This window comes from Castor canadensis, chromosome 6 (genome assembly GCF_047511655.1).
Source record: "Castor canadensis chromosome 6, mCasCan1.hap1v2, whole genome shotgun sequence".
Classification (NCBI taxonomy): Eukaryota; Metazoa; Chordata; class Mammalia; order Rodentia; family Castoridae; genus Castor; species Castor canadensis.
The window spans coordinates 27,985,677-28,005,357 of NC_133391.1; the positions used below are offsets into that span (position 1 = coordinate 27,985,677).

Here is a 19,681-nt window from a genome sequence, read left to right on the forward strand (position 1 = left end):
ACTGTAAGGACGTAGTGTAATAAAGTTATGAATTATCTATTCCTGGAATATTCTATTTAGTGTTTTCAGACCACAGTTGACTGTCGGTAATCAAAAACTAGGAGAGTGAAACCAAGGATATGGAAGCACTACTGGATGTTTTCATTGTCCATGGCCTTGCAACACTGGTTCCGCTCTTCCAAAAGGAAGGCCTGGGCTTGGTCTGCGCTCTCTGGGCTTTGAAGCAGCTGATGATTGCACTGTACAGATGGGCATGTAACAAATATACCTAATGACTTCATGGGCTGCACTAAGCAATAGTTTTATGGCATCTGGGGGTAATGGTTACTGTTTCTTTTTATGATCAAAGTATTTTTATAAGTCTTAATGTATGCGTTATTGACCAAAACAGTTCCTTTTTATTTCTTAATTAAATTCAGCAAGAAGCATACTATGAGATCTTACTTAGAGACTGGCATTCATAAAACACCAGAGTGTTTCACTTTCTCCTAATCTCTAACCATCTTCCTTTCAAGCTGCTAATGACAGATACGAGCAACAATATTATTTTACAGTGTCAAAGAACACTTGTTTCTCTTATAGGCATGTGTCAGGACTTTGTCACCTCTCTGGGCTTTTTATTATCTTAATTTCTAAAAAACAGAATTGGTGATCTCAACTGAAGTTTTTGTAAACCAGTTCAGAACTGGTTTATTTTTTTTAATTTTTGCTCCAGAACTCTGGGCTGTCTGGATTTTTCCATCTCCTAATGTGTTTAATAAAAGAGTTTTGCTCTAAGATGAGAAACAATACCTTAAACATTTATATTATTTATTCACTTAACATATATTAAAGAACGCCTGCCCTCTTGTGTCCAGGAAGGCTACTACAGTAAAGGAGTGAACTAGCAAACTTACCAAACCAGAAACACAGGTTTTTCTCCTAGACAGCTTGCTTAAGGCTGCCAAGCATGGCTGTATGGATTGAACAGTGTGAAAGAATCCCAGTCTAAGAAATGAATAAATAGTTATTGGAAATTGCCCCACACTCTGTCAAACTATATACCCTGTGTCCAGGCTGCATCTTCCCAGAGAGGTTCGTTATTAGGGTGCCATCAAGCATTGTACCACCTGGAGTGTGCAACACTCTTTAGTTTACACAAACCTCTGTGAAGCCTAACAGCAGCAGTAGAGAAGCCCATTAGATTAGTTGGATACTTCTCTCATCACATAACTTTCCTTCTCAGAAATTCAACTTAGATTGTGACATCACTTAACGCCAGAGAAAGGGAAGAGGATCAGAGAGGCAAAATGAGAACTGCCAAATTTGTTAGGGGCAGTGCAGGAAACTAAACTGCAGACCTTCTGAGCCACAATCCATGCTTTTCAGTCTTTAGCCTGAGGTAGCCCCTGTATTGAACCCACCCTTTCTATCCCATTCCAGGCCCAGAACAGATGCTCAGTGGCATGCGTCATAGTGGTGAGGTGATTTTAGTTGGAACATGGACAAGTTTTTTTTTTGCATATTACAAACAATTGCAAAATGCATTTGTTTGAATGTGTTTTAGGGAGAAAATCAAAAACTTTGAACTCATGGTTCCTTACAAGTTAATATATGTGATAAAGGCTAAGTGTTTTAGGTTTGAAAAAAAGAGTTAATGTTAAGAAGAGTATTAAGTAATACATATGTTTATACATATGTTAACTTGATTTAGCCATTCATGATGTACACATTTATTAAAATATTATGCTGCACTCCATAAATATACACAATTTTTACTTTTCCTTCTTTAGAATTTTGTTTTTTCTTTTACAAGGTAATGGCAACTAAAAATATCATGGCATTTTCTTACACATGTACAATGTACTTAGAACATATTCACCATGCATCACCCTCTCTCGTTCCCCTCCCCAACTCCTACTGTTTCCCCACAAAACTTTTTATGCTTATGTTTGTTTGTTTGTAAATCTAGAATCTGTATATGAGAACGCATGGAATACTTGTCTTTCTGGCTTACTTTACTTAACATGATCTCCAGTTCTATTAATTTTCCTAAAAATGATGTAATTTCACTCTTCTCTATGGCTGCATGGTACTCCATTGTGTATATATATGCCATAATTTCTTTAACCATTCATCCGTTGATGGGCATCTAGGGTAACTTGATTACCTGGCTATTGTGAATAGTGCCACAATGAACATGTGTGTACAGATGTCTCTATTGTGTGCTCCAAACCTGTTATTTTGTAATGTAGGCACTCACGACAATATCTCTCTTAGCACTGCCTTTGCATGTAGCATTTTTATTTGATTCTAGGAATTTTAAAAAATTTCCTCCCTGGTTTCTTTAGTAACTCATTGATTATGCAAAAGTATACTTTAAGTTTCATGTGTTTCCATAGTTTCTGTAATTTCTCATTACTGATTTCTAATTTTATTTTTGTTATGATCTAATAAGATAAAATAAATGACAGCAATTTTCTCATAGTTAAGACTTGCTTTGTGACCAAAATGTAATCTATTTTGCAAAAAGTTCCATGGGCTGCTGAGAAAAATGTGTGTTCAGCTACTGTTAGATGGAATATTCTGCAGATCTTTATTACATCTGTTCGATCTACTGTGCAGTTTAACTCTGAATTTTTTTTGTTGATTTTTTTTTTTTTTTTGTCTGAATGGGTTATCTGTTGATGAGAGTAGGATATTGAAGTCACCCACTATTATTGTATCTGGATCTATCTGACCCTTTATGTTCAGTATTGTTTATGAAATTCAGTCCACCAACATTTGGTGCTTATGAATTTATAGTTCTTATGTTTTCTTCATGGATCATTTCCCTTTTTTAATGTATAGTGACTTTCTTAATCTTTTCTAACTTTGGCTTGAAGTCTACTTTGTAAATATGAGTACACTACTTTGTACTTTCAGTATGCCACTTGCTTGGCATATTGTTTTCTATGCTTTCACTTTCAGTCTGTGTGTCTTTGCCAGTGAGGTGTGTCTCTTGCAGACAACAATTTATTAGATCTTGTAATCTGATCAGCCAGTCTCCATCTTTAAATTAGAGAATTAAGGTCATTTACATTTAGGGTTATTTTGAGAGGTGCTGCTGATTCTTGTTATTTTGTTGGGGTTTTTTTCTTGTTGTTGTTGTTTTGTTTCTTCCTTGATTGATTCCAGTACTGTTTGACCTTTTCTTTCTCCCTTACTCATCGTGGGAGTTTGCTGATTTACTGAGTTGAACATGCTTGATTCTTTTCTAATCCTCATTTTTCTTCTGCTCCTCTCATGAAATTTATTCTTTCCTAAACTTTCACATTGTGACTGCCTTTCTTCCTCATCTCTGTTTAGGATTCCTTTAAGTATCTTCTATAGTGCTGAGTTATGAATAGCTTTGGTTTGTACCTTATCTTGGAAGGTTTTTATTTCTCCATTGTTTTTAAAGGATAACTTTGCTGGATACAGTAATTTGAGTTAGCATTTACTTCCAAGCTTGAAATATACCTGCTCATGTTTTCTCAGCTGTTAGGGTTTTTGCTAGGAGATTTGATGTAATTCTGATGATTTTACCATTGTAAAATATAAGTATGTTGATGTTTTTCTCTTGAAGCTTTCAATATTCTTTCTTAATTCTGTAGTCTTGGCATTATAACTACTAGGTGATGTAGAGAAGTTCTGTTCTAGTCATGTTTTTGGGGGTGGGTGGGTGGTTCTGAATGCCTTTGTACTTGGATCTCCAAATCTTTCCCTAAATTAATTCTATTCATGAGGGGTGCTCCAGACTCTTCTCTGACATTTCTTTAATGCTGCCTGTTTGACCATTATAGTTAGTTACCAATGACAATAAACCCTCTCATCATTACAGCTGTATCTGACCTGTCATTTCCCTGTTCATTCCAGTATTAACCACAAAATAGGCCTTAAGAAAAGACTTGTGGCTTTCACTGATTTTACTGTGCCACCTCCAACATTTAGAAAAAGTTTTGATCCAGGATGTCAATGTCCTAGTTCCAAAACCATGTCCACTTTTGTACATGTAAATGTTTTCTATTTATAAAAATCATGTAGTCGCAGATAAAACTTGTAAAAATCAGAAAAGCACAAAGAGAAGGTATCCATATTCTTAAGTATCAATATTCTTAACTATCCTGCTAATTAAAAGTTCCTTTGCAAAATCCTAACAAGTAGGCATCTATTTCTGTTTATCTTTTTAAAAAATTAACACTATTCCCAATTCAATATAGATTTTTGTTATCCCAAACCATAAAGATAAACCTTTTCAATGGTGAACCCAGGGGTGGGGGTCTACTATCATCTTTATAATCAGCAGATGGGTAGCTACCACAGAGGTGAGCCAAAGCTGAGAGGGGCTGCTATAGATCAAGGGAAATCATTACTGACACATTACAAAATGCATTGTGAACATGAAATTCAGGGCTAATAATGATGGTTCAGTGTTCAATGCATCCATGTGCTCATTTGTGTATTTGTCTTTCCTATAGGGTTTTTGGAGTCTCTGGATGACTTTTACATTCTTAGCAGTGGTTTGGTATTGTTGCAGACCACAAACAGTGTATACAATAAAACCCTACTGAAGTTTGTGGTACCTGAGACTCTTTTGGCCTGGCAAAGAGTCCGTGTGGCAAATATGATGGCAAATGGTGGCAAACAGTGGGCAGAGATCTTTTCAAAATACAACTCTGGTAAGTGGCCCTGCAGAATAACTTTTAGGTATACACATATGTTAACCTATAAATCCAAATCCATGCCATTCCTTTGTCTCTCCCAATATTTCAGGTACCTATAACAATCAATACATGGTCCTGGACCTGAAGAAGGTGAACCTGAGTAAGAGCCTTGATAAAGGCACCTTGTACATTGTGGAGCAAATCCCTACTTTTGTAGAATATTCTGAACAAACTGATGTTCTACGAAAAGGTACTTTCTTGTTGCTATGTTTGGAAGTCTGATGAGTATATGCTTGTATGTGTGTGTGTGGGGGGGGAAGATGTGTAATATGTGAGTGGAAGATTGTGAAGAAAGGGTGGGAATGTCATTGCTACTTACACTGAAAAGGAATGACCAACCTCAGCACAACATGTAAACATATGCCTCAAATTCTTATGGAACCACATACCGTTTGGAACACAGATCAGACATTCATAACTTTAATACTTCTTATGGCTCTAATACTGCCTGCTTTCCTGAGTTATTGGTTAAGGCTTTAAGTTCAATTCAGCAAATATTTATGGATTGCCACTCTGGATCAGAGGCTGGAAAAGCAAGAATTAGGATCTCCATAAGGAAACAAAGCACATGGAGTTGTTATGAGAACCCAGACTGGGAAAGGCTGGAATATAGTCTGGTATGAAAGCCCAGTAGAAACTAAAGAGAGTGGCATTTTTAGAACAAGGGATGGGAGAGGGCAGTTTGGGAGAGAAACAGCACAAGCCACACATTGGAAACCCAAGACTTTCAGTGCCTTGATTCAATTTTTGGTGTCTCAGAATCTCGGGCAAATTATTTGACCTCTATGAGCCTCCTACGTTCTTCATTTGTAAACTAGGACAATCTATGTAGGTCCAAAATCACTTGTCATTTGGAAATCCCAAAACTGTAAAACCAAAAATTGTTTTTGGGTTCCCACTCACTTGGTAACAAAATATGACATGATTTGAACTCATTTGACAGTAAAAGTTGCCCCAAAATGGTCCAAAATAGACTTGAAATATTTCATTGCCTTTATTTCTTCTTAAAGGCATTACATATGCATTAAGCTACAGAAAGGATTATCTTTCACTATGAGGTGTTCCCCACAGACAATGCAATGTCATATGTAATATATGTTCACTCCATTTACTATATTAAAATCTGAAAAATTCTGAGATTCTGAAATTCATCTGGCCCCCAACAATTTTTGGATGTGGGAGTGTAGATCTTTTCACTGTTGCAGAGCAATTATGAGAATTCATTGAAGTAGGTAGTAGTGTAAAACCAACTCAGTTCAATGTTTTTGTTCTTTAGAAAATGAGGGGATTTTTCGTTTTGTATTGTGTTTGTTTGTTTTGGCAGTTCTGGGGTTTGAACTCAGGGGTCTCCAGCTTGCTAGGCAGGCTATCTACCATTTGAGGCACATCCTCAGACATTTTTTTGTTTTTATTTTTTGAATAGGGTCTCTGGTTTATGGCCCTTATGCTTCCTGCATAGCTGGGATGAATGGAGAGTGCCACTGCACCCAGCTTTCTATTGGCTGATATGGGGGCTTGCAAAATTTGGTTGCTAGCCTCAAACTGTGATCATCCCCACATTCATCTTCAAAGTGTCTAAGATTACAGGCATGAGCCACCATGTCTGGCTATAAAATGAGCATTTTCAACAAGGGAAAATAGAATGTGGGAGAGAAAAATAGGGGGTAGTTAGTACAGAATTACAATAGATCAGCTGATAGACAAGTAAGAACAAAACCAAGATAAAGTGCTTGTCCTGGGTATCAGGACCTGTTCCTCCATTTCCTAGGACCCCAAATTGATTTTGTAATGACACTTAAGAGTGAGCCATCTCAGCAGAGTGATTCACACCAACCAAAGCCACAGAAGACCTGTGCATAAAACAGAAATTTTTTAAGGTGGGAGTTTCAATTGCTGGGCAGTTCACCTCTTACCATGCAGGAGATGTACTTTCTTCCCTCATAGGAAAATCCACCTGAGAAGCTGAATCATTTAAGGCATTAAATTCAAAACTGAGACTCTTGCTCTCCAACGCTTAAGGCTGGTCCAGCTGGCTTCTAAGGGTCTGAGAAAACAGTGTACCTCAAGAGAGATAGGCTGGAAATCGTATGTTCTCCTTCATATGCAGACATTAGATCAAGGGTAAACACAACAAGGGGATTGGACTTGGATCACATGATAAAGCGAGAGCACACAAGGGAGGGGTGAGGATAGGTAAGACACCCAAAAAACTAGATAGCATTTGTTGCCCTTAATGCAGAGAAACTAATGCAGATACTTTAAAGTGACAGAAGCCAATAGGAGAAGGGGACCAGAAACTAGAGAAAAGGTTAGTTCAAGAAGAATTAACCTAGAAGGTAACACACGCACAGGAAATCAATCTGAGTCAACTCCCTGTATAGCTATCCTTATCTCAACTAGCAAAAATCCTTGGTCCTTCCTATTACTGCTTATACTCTCTCTTCAACAAAATTAGAGATAGGGGCAAAATAGTCTCTGCCTGGGAGCGAGGGGTTAGGGTGGATAAGGGAGGGGGCGGGGGGTAAGGGAGGGGGTGGGAGAAGGAGGGAGAAATGACCCAAACATTGTATGCACATATGAATAAAAGAAAAATAAAAAAAAGAGAGATAGGCTGGTTAGAAATAGCATTTTCTTCTTGGGATTGTTGCTGATACAATGATAGATTTAGGTTCTTTGCAACCTGATCCCTGGATCCAATGAAACTTCACTAAGACTAAAAAGAGCTGGTAATGATCTGTGTATTTGGCAGAGGAGGGAAGAACTGAGAGCTAACTTTACTACATTCCATATTCTGGACTTACCTCTGGGCCTTTTCCTTATGTTCTCTTGTTTGATCTTCATAACAAACTACCAAATAAGTATTATTGTGACCATTTTACTGTGAAGAAAGAAAGGCTCAGAAAAAACCTGTGAGGTTGAGCTTGGTGGCTCATGCCTATAATCTTAGCTATGTGAGAGGTGTAGGTAAGAAGATCCTGGTCAGAGGCTGGTCCTGGGCAGAAACAGGAGATCCTATCCAAAAAATAACTAAAGCAAAAAGGAAAGAAAAAAAAGGCTCTAGGGGAATGGCTGTAGTGGTGGAGAGTCTGCCTAATAAGCAGGAGGCCCTGAGTTCAAACCCTAATACCCTACCCCCCCAAAAAACATAAACATGTGATATCCCAAATAAATGATCTTATGTAGTCATTAAGTTAAAGTCCCCCAAATCTCCCAGCATTTGGAAGCAGCTGTGATATAGCCAACAGGAGTCATAATAGAGTTTCTCTTCCAAAGGCCTGTTGTTTGGTGCCTTTTCAGGTAGGGCCGAAAAAGACATCTGATCTCTCTAAACCCTGTTTCTTCCTTACTAGGAGAGAGAGTAATACTTACCAGGTTACTGTGAGAGTAAAAAAATTGGTATATTTTAAATGCTTTAGTAAATCATGAGGATTTATGCAAATGTGATATATAAAGGAGACATTTCTATCATTCTCTTGAGCTGTTTTCAAAGTTTTCTTATTGGCATATATTTCATAAAGAGAAATAGTTGATACTCATCTACTGTTTATCAAGATTAGACACTATTATAAGCACTCCATCTGTTTGAGTTCATTTAATGATCATGATACTACTAATAAAGGGTTATTTGTATGGTAATATATCATTATTATAAAGATAAACTGAGGCACAGAGAGATTAAGTAATTTGTCCAAAGTCCTAATAATGGCAGAACCAGGCTTCATATCCAGTCAAACTCTTGAGTTACATAACCTAAAAATGTTCTAGCAACAAATCTGATTTTTATCCTGTAATTTTAATGTCATTCTTATCTCAATTCTTGTTGATGCTGTTTGTGTCCTGGATAAAAGTTCTGTCATTTGCTTAGTCTTGGTAACCTCCCTGACTAGGAGATCCTATACAACTGTAGAAAGGAAGAAGGCACACAAGGACCAAGAGAATATAGAGATGCTAAGTTAACCCCCGAACAGTGGAGACATCCCTGTTTTGATTGCCTGTCCTGGGGAAAATAACCCACACTCATGTAATCTAGGATGTTCCTAAAATGCAGCTCTTACTACAGTCGTATCACATGCCTGTGTTAAGTGACTAATGAGCTGTGTGGCCTTAGCACACTACAGAGCCTTGAATGAAGCTTAGCCTTCATAAATATTTGCAATCAAAGGAGATAAAAGATTGCTGGAACATGAAAGACCATCCCAACTCTCCTCACATTATGCCTCCACCCTCTCCCAAAAGAAGAAACAGAAAAAAGAAATGAGAAGTGGTCTAAGACCAGTTATTCATCTCTGGACTTAGAATTTAGGATTTCTGATTCTCAACACTGTGTTCTTCTACTAGCCCTTGATTTACATCTGGAGTCCTCCCTTTTAGATCAAACTGTGAAGCATCTTTTGGCATTTCAATAGCCAATCCACTTACTTCATTTTGCTATACAGAAAATAAGGTTATTTTCTGGTTTATAGATTTCTTTAACAATTTGGGGCGAAATCCAAAAATTCATATGCTCTTCTTCCCTTAACAAAATAATCTAGAAGCATACCAATTCTGGAAACTTAAAAGGATGTTTGGTTGCCAAGGTCTACATTCAAAACTTTATTTTCTGTGCCATTTCATTTTGTAATTACACGTGACAAAAATTTCAAAATAAGCTATCATTAACACTTCTTTTGTTCCCTCACTCTCTTGCTTTCTGTCTTCTTCTCTGTCAATCCTACTCTTCTCTTCCATTCCACATCAGGATACTGGCCTTCCTACAATGTTCCTTTCCATGAAAAAGTCTACAACTGGAGTGGCTACCCACTGCTGGTTCAGAAGCTGGGCTTGGATTACTCTTACGACTTAGCTCCTCGAGCCAAAATTTTCCGGCGAGATCAAGGGAAAGTAACTGATGTGGCTTCGATGAAATATATCATGCGATACAACAGTACGTAGCACATTTCTCAAGAGTCATTCTTCAAAACTTCTTTTCTTCCCCATGGATCAAGAATCCATGTAAGTTTATCATCTCTGTACTAGAAGGAAATATAAAAAGTTATTTGAATTAAGTATTCACAGTGTTCAACTAATACTATACATATTGTATACTCAACAAATAGAATTTTTGCATCCTTTATCATATGACAGAAGATTCTATAGATTTTTTTAACTGAAAAAAATTACATGTAAAACATAGATTAACTCATATAGGGTACTACCTCCCTTCCCCACGACAGGTTTTCTTCCAAGCATAAAAGCAGCTAACAGAAAAATATTCAGAAATGCTACTTCTGACTGATAGTACCAAAGTCAAATTTACATTTCCTTTGTTGGAAGACATAGATGCACATCAGTTTTCTGTCATCTCTCTTCTCTCCATTCTTCACTGTGCACAATTATTGGGCAGAGGACTTGTGGTTAGTGACTCTTTCAGAATATATAGCCTTGTATCTGGGAGCAAACTGGGCTGGTGAGGCCCTTGGGGGTGTATCTAGGCTTGTCAGGTTCTAAACTCTTATTTGAGATATGAACATATCTTAGAATAGTTACAACTCACTCTTTTCTTCATTACTGTTTCTTAGATTATCAGAAGGATCCTTATAGTAAGGGTGATCCCTGCAATACCATCTGCTGCCGTGAGGACCTGAACTCAGCTAACCCAAGTCCTGGAGGTTGCTATGACACAAAGGTAACATGCTCTACTAGCTTTTGAATTCAAATCCAATCAGCAATCAGGCCAAGGTAAAGCTGTAGAGCTTTTCATGGCATAAAACATAATGTCTCTAACCATAACCAAATTCAGGAATCAGCTTTTTCAGAGATTCTAGCACTAGGTCCCACTGCCAAACTACAAGTCCTGCTCTGCCACTTCAGAGTAAATCTCGTAATTTTTAACATTCCATTTCCTCATCTGTGCAGTGGAAACAGCAGTACTTACCGTATGGGGTGTTGTGAAGAATAAGGCTTTAATAGCTACAAAATGTTTCAAACAGCAGTTATTTGCAAATGTACACAATCACAATGGTGATGATGATAATGTCAAGTTTTACTAAACTGGCTAAAAATCCAAACAACATGCTATTGAGAGCAGTATGATTTCATGCTAAACATGAATTTAGCTGAAGGAACAGGTATTGGACCAGGTGTTCTAAGCACTAAAGGTTTTCATCATGTTAGAATTGGTGATAGCCAGGTGTGCTGGTACAAGCCTGTAATCCCAGCTACTCAGGAGGTGGAAAGCAGGAGGATCACAAGTTTAAAGCCAGCCCAGACAAAAGTAGCATAAACCTGTCTCAAAAAAACAAAACAATCACTGGGAGCATAGCTCAAGAGGTACAACACTTGCCCAGCATGCATTATAGGTAACGTTAAAGGTTACATATATGTAACATAATATAAGTTCACAGTGGTGTGCAGAAGCTGGCTTATATTGGTGTTGAGTGAACAACCGTGAAAGTTACATTTTAGATTTAGTGGGAGAATTTATACCATGGAAATTAGCAAACACCATAAATCAGGATCTATTAAAAGTTTACCTTCATACTACTACTGGATTTGGGGTGTTCAAGGGCATGAGTTAGCCATTTGGTTGGAATAACACTACCACATCCTTTGACACTTTTGGCTTGGGCATGTCTTTTCATTTGTATCACCTGTCCTAAATTCTGGAAGAAATTTTGAAAGCGTGATCTGTCCTATCTTTGCTCAAAAAATTATAGGAATGCTGACACCACCTACAAATATTTTCTATCAGCCTAATACTTAAACGCAAAATGCTCTAAGTAGTTTGATTCAGCTCAATCTTCTTTGTAGCTATGTGATGGCAAAGCTTTAGTAAAGAAAAAGGAAGGAAGGTGGGAAGAGAAAGAGAAAAGGGAAAGGAGGAAGGGAAGGGGAAGGAAAAGGAAAGGAAGAGGGAAATAAAGGGACGGGAAAGGGAGGGAAGGAGTCGGGGTGGGGGAAGGAAGGGCAAAGGAAAAGGAGGAAAGGGAAGAAAAAGAAAGGGGGAAGGAAAATCAGTGTAGAGAACCTGGCACCTGTGAAGCCCCCAAAAATGTTTTGGTATTTCTTTTTCATAATATTTGCAAACGTTCAGCTGGAAAGTGTGAGAAGTGTAATATTCATCCCACTCTACACTACCACTTCTGCTGCCTTGTGTGGGAGAATCCAAGCCAATCTTCCTTGTGCCAAATTCTGTTGAAGGATATAAATTGAAAATATAATTTCTCTTGTTATAGCCATTTTGAATCCAGTACTTTCTTTCCCCTTGAAGGTTAAGAGTTGATGCTAACCCAACGGTTGGTTGAGTGCTTTTGAGAACCTTGGACCTCATTTGTTGACAGTGGTTACATTCTACTTTAAAACTCTTGCTGCTGGCTCTGATTAATAACTTTTATTGAGGACTTAATATATTCTAGGCACTGCTCTAAGCATTACTCATTAATTCTCATGGCAATTCTATAAAACAGGACTATTAGTCCACTGTACAAATGAGAAAACAAGCTGGTTTCCATAATATAGTGGTTATCACTTTCACGTCACAAGTGAGAAAACTGAGTCATAAAATTGTTAAGTGATTTTTAAACACATTTGTAGTTAGTATTCCGAATGAGCAATCACACTACAGATCTCACTTCTGCCTACATTGATATACACTCCTGCTAATCAATTCACCTTTGAATGCTGGATAGATAGCATAAACGACTATGCAGAAGCATGCAGGAAAATTCTGTTTTAAGGAGGCTAATATTGTGACTTTAGAAAGAGAAGGGGGAAATAAAGGCCATGCATTCAGTCAAGTGGTTTTCTAAAATGTCTCCGGTCCTCTCTTTCCAGGTGGCAGATTTCAATCTAGCACTTACATACACCGCTTATGCCATTAGTGGTCCCACAGTGCAAGGTGGCCTTCCTGCTTTTCGCTGGAACCGCTTCAACAAAACTCTCCATCATGGCATGCCAGAGGTCTATGACTTCGATTTTATTACCATGAAACCAATTTTGAAAGCTGAGAGGAAACGAAAGAGGGAGATGAGGGAATAAAGGCTACAAACAAGATACCAAAGGCACTATTTTAGAGAACTACTCTTAATAAAATGTATTAAATTTATTTTGCTTTTCCACTTTGTTGTTTGTAATAGTAAGCATTCAGTATAGGGTGGAGTGCTGCAGAAGACACATTACACATGATACACAACAATCTAGGCTGCAGCAAACAAGCGAATAAAGCATAAGTATTCTCTCATTTATCAAAATCTGTTATTCTCCTCTTATGCTTATAGACACAGATCCCATCTCTCAGGGCCCTGTAGGTAGTTGACCCACATGACTTGAGTACTAGCCAATGGTACCTGAGGTGAGTGCCACTTACAGACCCCTAAAACCTGTATGTCTCCCATGCCCTTTCTCCTTCCCCTGACTGGTTATGCTTAAAGACAAGAATCCAAGAACCCAACGGATGACAAAGCAGGGTTTTCAAAGGACCCTCCAGCAGAAATGCAGTTAAGTGATTTTCTGGTCATTAACAGGCATCAGTTCTCTGCAACAGTACTCTGTGGTGCAGAGTAGATACACAATATAGTAACCTAACAGTACTGTTGTTCCCCATTTGTTAAAAGCAGTAATTCTGAATGGCAACTCTTCTTTCAAAGCTGGAGAATTACATGTAGTATGATTGACACAGAAGTGCTAAGTAGGTTAAGTAAGTCACAATGTAGTTTATAATGGGTGATTCTAAACAAGATAGATTTTCAAAAGCAGGAAAAAAAAAAAGGCTGAGAATAATCAGAATGAATCAGAGTACTCAGAATGTTAAAAACCCAGTCATTTATTTCAAAGTATAAATTTCAGGCTTGCTGAACAAAACCCCACTAACAGTTAACACATACACAGACACCACTCTACTGTACATTTAAGAAAGAAAGAAAATAACCCACAAAACATAATAAAAATAGGGCAACTTGCTATAGCCCAGTTAATATTAGACATTAGGAAGGTCTTACATTGTCTTACTATTTACACTTTCAACCGCAATGAACAAAAATCAGGATGCAAGTTTCCTACTGAAAATGTTTATATTTAGTTTTGAAATGCCTGATAAAATACTGAAGCCAGCATCCCCAAAAAGTTTTTGATTGCTCAGTTACCTTATTTACAAAGAGAGGGGAAAAAACATATTTAAATATAGGTGATAGGTACTTGGCTGAATTTACAAATAAAAACAAAAGCTTATTTTTAACATGATAAAATCATTTGAAGATGAGAATACGAAACATGTTTGCTGGATCCTATTCCTTGCTTTCGGCTGGCTAAAGAGGGTAACTGAATTTAGGAATTAAGACAAGCTTAACACACGAAGGAAGCCCTCATGAAAATTACCAATTTTTCTATGTCCCAAAATTGGGGAAAAAAAATTTGCCCAGTAATAGTTAAGGAAGGCAAACCTATGCATTGGTTACATAGTTATTTGCTATAATACTGGGACATTCTTTTATCTTCTGGAAATGAGAATAAAATAAGCCAACCAAACACGTATCAGTGATAAAATTAAAATAACAATTCTAAAAATCATAGTAGTGAGGATACTGAAATGGCCCAAGAAGGAAAGTCAGGGAGAACACTTGGAAGGTCTCTGTAGTACCCTACTGTGCAAAGATCACAGTATATAAAAGTGAGAGATGAGGATACCACAAGCATTATTTTGTGAACCTTATACAGTACTGGAAAACTCATGGAAAAAGATAAAATGCATATCATGCAACATTAACACTAACCTTGCTGCATAAATGGTGATTTGGAGAATATTTAAAGAAAATGATGAACAACTAATGCTGTAAAAGAGTTCTGCAGAAAGATGCACATAAGTAAGCTTCTAAGATTCTACACTTGGCTTAGATCATTTTTCCTCAAGGTTATTTATTTTCTGGCAATGGGGATGAGGGCAGTAAGGAACACCTATCTGGGAGGCAAATGGTACCCCAATAAATATTTGCTTTTCAAGGAAGAAAGCTCTCTACTTCTCTCATAAAGTTTATATACTGCATTAAACAGTACAAAGTATTCTGCATATTTTAAAAAGTGAGACGGGAGAAATAGAGGGATATAGTTACCTCATAAAGTTAACCATTAACAACAGATGTTGTATATGTCATTTATAAATTTACTAGCAAGAACATAATTTTTAAAAAGAGGCTTACTCACACTTAAAACAGGGTGAAAATTACTCTGACAAAGTGCAAAGTAGAGAGTAACAACCATTATTGTTACCATTAAATGCCATATAAACATTCTACATTTCAGGTTGAAATATCAGAAGATTCCAGGATTTCCAATAAGGCAACACCTACACAAGTATAGTCAGGCTAAAAATGTAGCAAACTGCATTCCCAAAATGGGATAATTGAGCTTATTTGTAATACTTTGTGGAAAAAATACCAGGAAATAAAAAAGATAAACATGGAGTGTGAACTACTAAAAATTTTGTTATTAGTAACTACCTTGAGTCCTCCATTCTCTCTCCCAAAGAAAAAAGCCACATATAAAAGCCTAGGATTTTAGCTCAGCAGTTTTCAGTAAATCCAAAATGGCTATTGCCCAAAATCCCACAGGCAGGTTAATTTGAGATCATCATCATCCTATAATAAATGCACATTTCCCTTAAAATTACAAGCTCTCTTTGTAATTACAAGCTCTCTTTGTACCTTCTTTCACCATCTGGAGAAAATGAAAGGTTTAATTACTTTCTGTAATAAATCTACTTTTGGGATTACTACTTGAGAATTTGCTCTCTTTCTTTTGATAGAATATAGGCTAATATAATGCAATATTTTCATTCTACTGGACTTTCTTCACCTGACTACATAACACTGAAAACTTTAAAAGGCTAGTGAAAATAAGCAATGTTCAGTAAGGGAACTTTTTGTTGGGTGGTAAGCAAACTGTTATTATGTGACTATTAAACCAGCCAATAAAGAACAGTTTTGAACATGGGCTTTTCTATTCTGATAGGAATGATCCTGAACACATAAGCAACATCCTAAGCACAGCAGTTAAAAATATACACACAGGCAGATATAGACAGGTGTAGATACAGACAGGCATTCATATACATCTAGAAGATAATTTCTTCCCTTCAAAATTTTCATTGTTATAACATTGGCAATTGCTCTACCACCATCATTTGTTCTAGAATGAGTCATATGTAGTTAATTGGCAAATTTGAGGAAAATCTAATTCTCACTGTGGTCTCATTTTCTAAGATTTCCAATAAGGCAACATCTACACAAGATTTGGACCGTATACATTTTGGTAACCTGTAGGCTTTATCATCAATCAAATCTCACACCTACGATGTGACCGGTGACCACTGAAAGTCACTAAAGACAATTTCTTTACAACTAGACTACTTCCTGTTATAAGACATGAAGGTTGTAAACAAAGAAAATAGCATTATAAAAGGGATATTGCTCCCTTGTATAATTCCAGTAAAATGACTAATTTATTCCAATACAAACATGAATTAAAATGTTCTAAGGAAAGATGATTTGAAAAACTTTTTCACAAACTCCATGAATAACTCTCAAAATATTTCCAACCACTCTTACCCCTAAAACTTAACCCAGCCCTCCTGTCCTAAATTATCTATCAAAACATCTGATACTAGTATAGCTAGCACTCATACTGAAAAATCCAGGACCCAAGCTGAATTTTATTAACTTTGAAGAAGAATGGAGATACTCAGGTGGTTCATATAAAAGGCTATAAAAGTATATCTTTTCACCAAAGAATACACTTTTTAAGTTCTTTCCAAAGCTGATAAAAGCTCAATCAGATTCAACTTGGCACCATCGAAACAAAGTTAAAAAGCTAAAGCAGAAAGGATGACATGAGGAAAAAGAGAAAATGCCTTTCCCTTGACACATTAGCTCACTGTACTTCGTGAATTTTACTGTTTACATCCTTTGAGAGACACCATGAACAATGAAGTAAATTGGAATTGCTTTCATAACCTAACACAGTGTGCAACATGGGTACTGGAACAGGTGTGATGGAAATTTTTTTTACCAATATAGTTTTCTCTTGATCCATTTTATGCAGTTAATGACCCAAATTAAAAGCATACATCATTAGAAGAAAAGATAAGTCAATTTTGGGAGATAAATGTAGTGATGCCATAGATGGGGGAAGGGAAATTATATACATAAAAATCTTGACTAAAAAATTACTTGAGAGGGTATGCTATATTTGATGAAAATGAAGGAGAAATGAAGGCTGACAGGCTGAAAGGAAAGAATATAAACAATGGACATATAGCCATGCTATTTCTATAGTTGATTTTTTAAGGCACAAAATAAATGTAAAAGCCAGATTACAAAGGGAGGAGTATTGCAGATGATTTTTCTCCTAATTGGCAACCCAGGAGAAGAAATAAAAGATGAACAGAATCTTTACTATGCTGAAATTAGCCTACTTTAAACTAGCCATTTTGTTTTTCTATTTCTTTGGGTTTTGTTTAGATTAAGTTTAAATCACTTATCTTTGAACCTACAGATCCCTTAGAAGTAGAATCATGCCAGTTATGTATCTGAGATCCTTTGATCTACTTACTTCATACTGGAAGAGAGGTAAATTTGAGAATGAAAATGGGAGATCCCACTGCAATAAACACACAAATAGGGGGAAAAAATGCACACAAACACCCACACAAATTCCCCAACCTCAAAACTGAAGCAAGGTGCACATTTACATTTCAAGACCCTGAAGCTTAAATTGTCCAGGAAAAGATTCTTGCTTTAGGGGCTGAGTTTATTTTACTTCTGGTTATAAACAAATGTAGTGTATACACACATCTGTCTGAGAAATCTTGTACAATGTGGATTTTACATTGGGTATCATGCACAAGATTAAAAACAAGATCAAAACGTGGAACTTTTAAAAGAGGAAAAGATAAAGGCTCCAAGGTTTAACTGCTCTGGGAAGTAGAGATCACATCTGTTGACTGAGGATCACAGAAAGGTCCAAAACGTCCATAAATATCCTTGGCTCGTACTGCAAAATAGTATTTGCTGCCAGAGACAAACTGGGTGAGAGTACAAGCCATGGGTAAGGGAAGTGCTTTTACTTCCCCAATCTTCTTCCATTGTGAGGGCACAGTGGCACTGGGTTCCTCATGGTAAGCATAGAGATGGTAGCTGTCCACAGTAGCACAGCTACGATCCACTTCCAGGACACTCCATGACAATACAATGCCATTTTGACTCTGAACTCTTGCTAACTTCAAGTGCGGCTTCTGAGGCAGAGATGTGCTGGCAGCTTCTGGGGGCAGGCGTTGTGGTTGTGGGGCTTCTGGTAAGGGTGCTGGGTGCACAGGGCGTGGGGGCTCCTAACAAAAGAAGAGACACATTGAATTATAGTGATCATAGAACTGTTTTACAATGCTAGAATTAAGAAAACGTTGAGATCAAAATAATACTTTACATCAAGAATCCTGAGAAGTACCAAATATCGTACCAATTTGGCAAGTTTCTATTTGGTGATTTGTAATCAATCATGCCCAAAACAATGGTGCTGGGGTTAGTCTACAATACTTTCTGTATCTGAAGTACTGAGTTTTTCTTTAGAAATAAAAAACCCTTGCAGATGGAACATCATTTTGAGAGATTCTGTAGATACAAATATAAGTTAGCTATTTCTAACAAAATCATTTATAATTTAATTCACTATGGTACAGACTCCATTAAGTATGTTATTTTTAGGAACAATGTGGGGCAGTGCATAGTGTGAAAATGGTATATACAACTATGCTTCCATTTTAAAGTTATTGTCATACAAAGACAGTAGCATACTTAAAAACACATTTAATGCTTAATGCATATCATATTCTTGGCCAGTCTGCATGAAAAAGGTGATATTTAAATTGAATGATGAATGATAGGACTTACAGATGCATGAATACTTATTATAAGCATTTTTAAAAGAAAGTTTTGCTAGGTAATAAATGAATCAATCATCCCAGTATTTTTATTTATACGATATTCTATACTAATCAAATACTACCATAATCTTGTCACAGAGTAGTATGACATTGTATTGGAGGCTAAATCTAAGGAAAGATTTTTGGTTTTCTCTGTCCTCCTAAACAAACAAATTCCCAATCTTAGTAGATTAATTAAAATAATAAATTGTTGACAACAGAGTAGTCAGAACTGGTGTAAGATTTTAAGGAAAAGAATAAAGTTAGAACATGGAAAATCCAAAATACTCTTAATTTAACCATGAATTAGAATGGTCTATTTCACTTCACTGTCCCAGCTGTGGGCCTATTTTTAGTGCACTGTATCCCATAAGCTATCTCAATGATCATCATCCCTAGGAACATTTATTCACAATGGAAAGATCAATTTCCTTAAAATAAACTTCAACTGGAAGAGAAGAAACCTATCACTTCCCTTATGTGTTGTTACTTTAAAGAAAAATGCTAACTACAACATTTGACCTTGTTATAGTTCAGAATTTTATAAAGTAAAGCATCAACATTTACAGTATGCACTTGTGGTGGTCGGTGATGCACTGTGAGCTGAGGTCCTGCTGATCCCAGGGTTAGTCCATTGTTTACAACATAGGTGGTTGTTTGAGGCACTCGAACTGTAACACCTACAAAAGAAAATTAAGGGAAAACATCAGAATTCTACTGTAAATTTGGTGGGATACTGATTAAACACTTGATGTCAGTAAAGCAGTTTTTAAAATTCAAAAGGAGCCAGGCACTGGTGGCTCATGCCTATAATCCTAGCTACTCAGGAGGCAGAGAATTAGGAGGATCTCAGTTCAAAGTTAGCCCAGAGAAATAGTTTGTGAGACCCTATCTCAAAAAAACCCATCACAAAAAAGGGCTGGTGGAGTGGTTCAATGTGTAGGCCCTGAGTTCAAGCCCTAGTACTACAAAAAAGAAAAAAATCAAAAGGAAAATTATTTTCCACCTAGAA

The 19,681-nt window shown here is 36.8% G+C and overlaps 2 protein-coding genes across 11 annotated transcripts in view; one reads left to right on the forward strand and one right to left on the reverse strand.

Moving 5' to 3' along the window:
- Positions 1-12,807, forward strand: part of Plbd1 (phospholipase B domain containing 1) — a 57,708-nt gene extending 44,901 nt beyond the window's left edge. For both annotated transcript variants that reach the window (XM_020180228.2, XM_074076017.1), the window contains exons 7-11: positions 4,479-4,679; positions 4,774-4,914; positions 9,463-9,648; positions 10,283-10,389; positions 12,537-12,807. In XM_020180228.2, the coding sequence (XP_020035817.1) occupies positions 4,479-4,679; positions 4,774-4,914; positions 9,463-9,648; positions 10,283-10,389; positions 12,537-12,740 (839 nt within the window). In that variant the 3' untranslated portion in view covers positions 12,741-12,807. The remainder of the gene's footprint in view (positions 1-4,478; positions 4,680-4,773; positions 4,915-9,462; positions 9,649-10,282; positions 10,390-12,536) is intronic.
- Positions 12,808-13,508: 701 nt separating this feature from the next.
- Atf7ip (activating transcription factor 7 interacting protein) overlaps positions 13,509-19,681 on the reverse strand; it is a 107,961-nt gene continuing 101,788 nt past the window's right edge. For all 9 annotated transcript variants that reach the window (XM_074076011.1, XM_074076010.1, XM_074076013.1 and 6 more), the window contains 2 exons: positions 19,237-19,349; positions 13,509-18,078 (listed from right to left, as the gene is read on the reverse strand). In XM_074076011.1, the coding sequence (XP_073932112.1) occupies positions 17,659-18,078; positions 19,237-19,349 (533 nt within the window). In that variant the 3' untranslated portion in view covers positions 13,509-17,658. The remainder of the gene's footprint in view (positions 18,079-19,236; positions 19,350-19,681) is intronic.